This window comes from Asparagus officinalis, chromosome 7 (assembly GCF_001876935.1).
Source record: "Asparagus officinalis chromosome 7, Aspof.V1, whole genome shotgun sequence".
NCBI lineage: Eukaryota > Viridiplantae > Streptophyta > Magnoliopsida > Asparagales > Asparagaceae > Asparagus > Asparagus officinalis.
In genome coordinates this window covers 15,917,816-15,925,770 of record NC_033800.1, presented here as the reverse complement: position 1 = coordinate 15,925,770, position 7,955 = coordinate 15,917,816, and the positions used below count along the sequence as shown (strand labels likewise).

Below are 7,955 nucleotides of genomic sequence, written 5' to 3'. Positions count from 1 at the left end.
GATTGGATGCCTCATAGCAAGCTACAAACTCTGCTGCTATAGTGGATGAAGTTACAAGTGTCTGTTTGATACTTTTCCATGACATAGCTCCTCCTGCTAACATATAAATGTAGCCTGATGTAGACTTTCTGCTATCTTGACATCCAGTAAAATTAGAATCAGAGTACCCAATGACCTCCTTTGGGTTTTGAAGTAAATATTCCAATGACAACAGGAGCTCGACTAATGATAAGAGCAAATTGAAAAATTCCTTTTCCAACATTTTCATGTTCATGCTTATAAACTTTTCCTAAAGTTTTACATTTTTTAGAATTTATTTACTATTTTTAAAGGCTCTTCAAAATTGGTTTTTACTATTCACAACAGACTGATATCACGTTATCAGTCGATTGATGAATGTGTTCAGTCAACTGAAGAATGTGTCTGGAATCATCAAAAAGTTTCTGTTTTATTTTGGTCGACTGATGATCCATCAGTCGACTGATAAAGTTCGTCAGTCGACTAATGAGCTGGTAAATGCCTACAACGGTCAGCTCATCAGTCGACTGATGAAACCCGTCAGTCGACTGACAGCCCAACAGCTAGTTTTTTCAGCCTTCTGTTTTTTGTCTTTTGCTGGATTTGTTTGAGTTTTGTGCCTTGGTTTTTCTTCCTATATAAACCCCTATTGTTCTCATCAGAATCAAGTTTTTAAAAGAGGGGTTGTCCTAAGAGGAGTGACGTCGGTAGTAATGCCTAGAGGTAGGTCGTAATTCCGAGCACTTGAGGGAAACACGGGCTAGAGACCAACACTTAGAGGGTGTAGAGTGTGATTGCAATTGTGTGTGTTGTAAAGTTTTCGGTGAACTAAAAAACCGAATTGTGAGATGTAAACATTATTCAAGTGAGCGTAGAAAACCCGGTTGTGATAGTTGATTTCTCCCCGGGAGTGGGAAGCGGAGACGTAGGACGGAAGGTCCGAACTCCGTGATCATCCTTGTGTGTTAGAGTTTGCATTGGCGTATCATTCGTGTCTATTGCTTAGTCTATTTTATTCGCCATTGCTCATTGTTTATATTGCCTTATCATATTTGTTTTTGCTTATCCTTGCATATACCTCATTGTGTATCTCATTGTTAGGATATTGCATTGCTTATTCTTGCTCATACCACATTGTATATCTATCTTGCAAGAACAATTTGTTAATAAGTTTTAATCGGCATTAATATCTAATAAGATTAATAATAACCCTATTCATCCCCCCCCCCCAGGGTACTTTCATAAAATGCACTATGAATGACTCAGAAATTTCTATCTCAAGGGACTTGAGTTGGTGTCCCTCATTTTCATAATGTGCTCACGCATACTCTTAAAGTGGTTGAATGTTTTACTCGAAAGCATTTTCGCCAAAGCTTTATCCGAGCTAACAAATTGTTCTTTAATGGATTTCAAGTAATTTTTGGGCTTAGGGCAATTTGGAATAGAGCCTCGGATGCTTTTACTGATATGAGACTTAATATGCATCATGTGTGAATTTATTCTTACTTTATTAATAAGACTAAATAAAAATTAACATCAAGAAATAAATTATTCCACACCTATAGGCCTAGGAAAATTTTATTCTTAATATTATTTTTTAATATCTTATTCCAATTAATCCAAAACAATAATAATTTTCCTATGGGGCCAAGTTACTATTTCTTGGAATTAATTGAATCTAGATGTCATTAAACTTAATGAAGTGTGTCAATATTTATTCGACTATTCTCATGACCTAAAATGCTATGGCTACTCTTAAATCATTTGGTAATCGTTATTACTTCAAGACATCATAAATCCAGAATATTAACAAACTGTAGAACACATATGTTGCACATGCTTCATGATAAATTAAAAAAAAAAACTTAACTTTATTACTTTCAATTTAGAAAGAACTATATTTTCTTTTTCCTAAATGCATTGTAGCATGGCAAATCAATGTTATATATTAATAAAAAAAGTTCTACATAAAAACTTGAGTGCGATGATAAAAAATGCATCTGTATAATTAATCCGAAGGCATGTAGCTTTTATTAAAAGAAACTAATGTAAAACTTTATTAACAACTATGTTGACAGACCGGATTGCAGGTTTAATAAGATCTTATAACAACTTTAATATATGGCCATCCAAATATCTCAAGGGGTCGAATTAATTAACATGGTCCAAAGAAACAAACATTGGTCAACATGAACACAAGCTAGCATGAAGTTCAATTAATTTAGTTATAAACGATCTTTATAAAATTTGAATGATATATGTACTTTATGCCAGTAAGAAGTACAAATAGGATCATGACTAAAGACGAAACAAACAAAATACGCAGATTTTTCTCAAACTTTAGTTTTCTTAAACTTTAAGAACAGATTAACTAATTAACAAGATAAGAACTTTTAGAGGCATTATACTGAATTATAAATATTGTCATCATCTCGATTTTTCATTTCTCATGTTTATTGTACTACGACTTTATAGGCTAGAAAAGAACAACAAATAAACAACATGATCCGAGATCTTAAAGACTAAACAACATAGATGGAGTTAGCTCTGATACCACATGTTAGAAATTAAAATCAAAATAAATACAGAGCACGCAACGGAAATAAATTAAACTGAAAGATACCTCTAGCCACTGTTGTCTAGATAGACCTGTAACTCAAAAAAATAGACTGAAAGTAGAGATAATCTGGGTATATACATAAACAAAGAAAAAAAGTTAGATCACCATTAGAATAAGAAAAGAGAAAGAGTTTCTAGCCTATGCCTTACCGAAAAGTCTTAAATTTGATGGAGGAACTATGACTTATTTATAGGCTAGACTAGAACCCTTTTGTTGTAACTAGAATTCTTAAAAGATAAGACTTATTAATACAGTTACCATCCATCAGGGAAACTATCTAGATATAATCTTATCTAAATCCACTATAACTCTTTATAGGATAAGAATTTAAATACTATAACAAATCAAGATAATTTGTATCGAGTGGGCCAAAACTTTATCCGGATACAACAATAGTTAGTCCCAATCTTACCTAATCCCAATCTCATCTCTTGTCCAAATCCCACTACCACGGTGAAGTATACGCTGCCTAAATTCATTTGCCCGACGTACAATTTGAAGTTTATAGGCTAACATTTGCCTTAAATATTTTGCTTCCATACAGTCTGATGTAAAGTTTAGAATTTATGTGTTCAGACTTGCCTTTAGTCTCGTCCTATATATATTTTAAAGATTCAATGTGTCCATACTATCATATAAATCTTAGAATTATATGATTAAATCTACTTCGTTATTGATGTTTAAGATAGAGCAGTTATAATTAATTTTTGGATTAGAAAGTACAATAGCAAGCTAACGAGCAGCAAATAGTAGCTACTAATATTTGCATAATGTGTCATTTAAAAAGAAAATTGCATATACATCGTTAGGCCTTAACATCTTTCAATACCACGTTTGAGAACTCTCGGATCCAACCCAAACAAAAAAAAGGCCGAAAACGCAGCCCAACAAGTGCAAAACCCCAAAATCCCGGCCGGTCACACCCCCCGAATATCCATATCGCCCGAAATCACTTCTCATCGAACTAACCCTATAGAAAAAAATAGATGGATACACTCACAAAAAAAAAAAAAACGCGTCCTCTCTAGATTCTTAAAACTACAACCTTAACTTCGCATCGTCAGAGTCGACCACGCTAAAGGCAGGGAAGCTCAAGGACGGACCAGCACTCAAGCGCTCACGCACACCAAAAAGAACCCGAGCAGCCGCTGCCGCGTCGGCGGAAGAGCGGCGCGCAGCGCGAGCAGTCGGCGTTGCTCGGATGACTGACGCAACTTGCGGATGCGCTCCGATCCGCTATCTCTCGGCCAAGGATCGCCAGCGCGAGCTCGAGCGCCAGAAGCTGGGGCTTATCTCGAAAGAGCGCCAGCGAGAGCTCGATCTCGCCAAGAAAGGGAAACCTGAGCCCGATCCGGTGATTATGGGGACTCCGGGTTTGGATCTGATAACCCTAGGGTTAGTAGACGCTGACAAGATCCCTAAATACGAGCTGAATGTTGAGGATGGGAGGAGATTGGCGAAGGAGTACTCTAGGGTTTTGATGCGGAAGCATCGGGCGAGGCAGGCTGCGGAGACTACGCTGCTCAGGTTGAAGAAGGAGGCAATATCTGCGTTGCCGGAGAAGCTCAGGGAGAAGGCGTTGGTGCCGGATTTGACGCCTTTTCCGGCGAATCGGTTTATGGCGACGCTCACGCCGCCGATTGAGGGGTACATTGATAAGGTGAGGGAAGCGGCGAAGAAGTACTCAGTGAAGGAGAAGCTGAGGTGAAAGGGGGCGGCTTTTCCGGAGCTTTTGAGGTTAGGGTTCTTGGTTGCTTTCCTTCGTCTTGTTTTTGATAAATTTCAAGGTTTGGGATGTGGAGGTTTTGAATTTTTGATGTATTATTGTGCTGTCAGTGAAATGCATGTTGATCGAAATCAAGCTTGAATCGAGAATTATGTCTTTGACAGTTGGAATTACTTATTTGATAGAAATTGTGTTAAGATTAATGTTAATTTCATCAGTTTGTTTAAATTTTATTACGCGTACTCCAGTCATGGTCAATTTTGGCGTGATACTGGAAAGCTTTAATTTAAACTCTATAGAAGTATGTTCCGTGTTAAAGATTCCATGGTTCAAGTGTCTGTTGCCTGATTCTCGTTAGCTTTTCAAATAAAACTACAAATTCTCAGTGATCATAGATGGTGTAATATCCTAATTTAAATTCGGTGTCCTCTTGTTGAATATGATTGCTTCATTTCACTTAAGTTTGCTTGGTTACTTTGATCCATTTTCGGGCCTTGCTCTTGTTTGTAGATTATGGTTCTGATTAGCTTACCTATTGATTTACGAATTATTTTATGGAAAATATTCAAAGTTTCTTGAATTTTTAACTTTAGCAGCTTGAGTTCTTCCTATGCAGTTTGATCTTAAACTTTTTATTATTATTCACACCCAAATGGATATTTATAATAGATAGGAATTTAAACTTATTCCGTCCCTGTATTTATCAATATCCCAGTTTTCCTTTCATCTTTGTCAAAATCCCCATAGGTTCTAAAATTGGTCAAGATTAGGACCTGGGACCAGCTTTCTCTTGTATATGCTATGAACAGAGAGCATAATGTAAGAGATTTGATAGTTTTCTGCTCCTCAAGTTTAGCTGAATCCCTGAGTGTGGTGGAAGAGCATCTTGAAGAAACCATGAAATTTTGGATAAGGTATGGGGTATTTGGTATTAAGAAACAAGAGTTGAGAATAAAGAGAACTTGAACATGTTAGGGTTTCTTTGGAGAAGAAAGTGAAGTGATGGCTTTAAAGGAAGAGGGGATGTTTAGATTTTCAGGGAGCCATAATTGAGATAATTACTTGAACATGTGGTGGAAGAGCATCTTAAAGAAACCATGAAATTTTGGATAAGGCATGGGGGATATGGTATTAAGAAACAAGAGTTGAGAAATGAATAAAGAGAACTTGAACCTGTTAGGGTTTCTTTGGAGAAGAAAGTGAAGTTATAGCTTTAAAGGAAGAGGGGATGTTTAGATTTTCATAGAGCCATAATTGACATAATTACTTGAACATGTGGTGGAAGAGCATCTTGAAGAAACCATAAAATTTTGGATAAGGCATGGGGAATTTCCGAATTTGGATTAAGAAACAAGAGTTGAGAAATGAATAAAGAGAACTTGAACATGTTAGGGTTTCGTTGGAGAAGAAAGTGAAGTGATGGCTTTAAAAGAAGAGGGGACGTTTAGATTTTCAGAGAACCATAATTGAGATAATTACTTGATCCTTTATACAAACAAAGGGCGGAATGTCATAAATTGGTCACAAGGAACACTGGGAATATTCTGTTGATAGTTATAGTGGTAGCTATAAGTTGTATTTTGGAAAACTCCAGGGTATTAAAGCATTTAAAAAAAGTAGCAGTGAAAGTTTAAAGTTAAGGAAACTTTGTGGTGATTATGTTTATCTACCTCTAGGATATTTCCTGTCCCTACTTTGGTGGGTTCTGTATCTGCGACCCAACTTCAGAATTTATTGTGATGTTTATTGGGTTTAACTACTATAGTTTAAGGCTTTTACACTTGTTAGTTTGTGCACGTACAGATGTGCCTTGTTTGGGTATGCTCATGTATTCTCTGATCGTAATCTTTGGGGGGGAAAAGCATCTGTAACACGAGATTAGTGGATTTCATAGCAATTGCCGTCTTCCATTCATATTTCAGACTCATGTTGGAGATAAATGCTTAGTTCTGGGCATTAGCAACTTAACGTGCAGGTTCAATAGGAGAGCAATTCTTTCAATCTTATAAAAGTGAAATTAGTAGGCTATCCTCTCTTAATGCAAAAGGCTTGGATCTATGTTAAACCAGAGCTAGGCGGCTGATTTTGATTAGGACTTTGGATTGATCTATCAATTTGGATACAGTTCTTCCTTTGGTGAGTGCATTTACTATATAATATTATTTGTGCGGACCTATGTTAGTCTTCTAACATAAAGAAAATATGTGGTATGTAAAATACACATGTATGTTCTGTTCCATCAAATGATTAGAACTTTAGAAGTCATCAATAGAGAACATGAATGCGGAATTAATTTCAGATATGCATTTCAAGTATTTGTCATGGTAAAATGTATGAGATATATTTATTGAATAAAGTGGCAAAATTCGATAATGTTAACTAAATTTTGAGGTGATATTATCCAAATGAAATGTAAGGTACATTTTAGGTGGACAATCATGATTAAAAAAGTGGACTGTGAAGTTGTGAATGCTGTATATAACAAACCAAAACAATCAGGTCATGTTTAGGATTAAATAATTGGTGCTGGGAACAAGGTTGCTAGGTGCTCCAATCTTCAACACCGGTACTATTTTGTTGGAATATTATCCATTTTAGTTATATCTGTCTGAATATAACTATTCTAAAATGTTTGTATATATTATCGAAAATTGATTTGTACGTATACATAACTCATTTAATTCATCTCTAGAGTTAGATGGAGCTTCAAGTAGGAGCTCGGTATTTGTTGGTATTCTTTTAATACAGAAGCCATGCTAAAATTTCCCTTAATCCTCACCATCCCAAGCACATGGTTTTTCATAGTTGGTTTCCTTCTAGTTCTAGCTTATGGATGCAGTTGGTTCTACAGGAAAAGGTGTAGATATGAAGGATTTCCTATCTAATAGCTTCTATGTTAAGAATTTCATTCATGACAATGGCTTTCCATTTGGAGCTCGGAAGGTAAGAACCGTGATGTAGATTCACCTTAATTCAATAGTATCCTATAACTTAATGATTGCATTGTGAACACGGTTGCTCTTCCATGCAACAACGCAAGTTTTCTGTCATGGAAATTATCCATGTACACGAAAGCATTGTTATATCCCTCAATTTTCTCCATTTTAGTCATCCTTTACTGGTTGATGTTAACTCGAGTTTAAGGGATTTACTATGGACTGTTTTTTATGATGTCAGTTTCATTCAGGTTTGCTGAGTACTTAGGATCCTGGTCAACAATGGTCTGTTGTCTGGAAAACTTGCTGTTTAAGATGATGTCGCGTCAACCTAGTGTAGAGGAATGACTTAGCAATTTGTGTGCCTGACTTGCGAATGGTTTCATTGTTAAATTGGCGGTTGCTTGGCTAACATCGTTCAAGACTTCTATCACAATAAATAATTTCGTTGCTTCCAAAAAAATTACCTGACTATGAACATATGAAAGTCACAAATATCTTTGTCATGCCTGCCTTCAACTTTGATCTATGTTAATTGGTATTTGGTATATCTTCTACTTGCTCATTTCAATTTGTCCACAAAATTCTATTTCCTGTTTGTGCTTTGACCCTCTAGATAAGAACGGTGACAATGTTAGCCAGTGAGTATTAAGAG

The 7,955-nt window shown here is 36.0% G+C and overlaps 1 protein-coding gene across 1 annotated transcript in view; it reads left to right on the top strand.

Moving 5' to 3' along the window:
* The window catches only part of LOC109846738, a 4,588-nt gene continuing 472 nt past the window's right edge, over window positions 3,840-7,955 (top strand). The window contains exon 1 of the mRNA XM_020415985.1: window positions 3,840-4,375. Coding sequence (XP_020271574.1) covers window positions 3,840-4,346 — 507 coding nt within the window. The 3' untranslated portion in view covers window positions 4,347-4,375. The remainder of the gene's footprint in view (window positions 4,376-7,955) is intronic.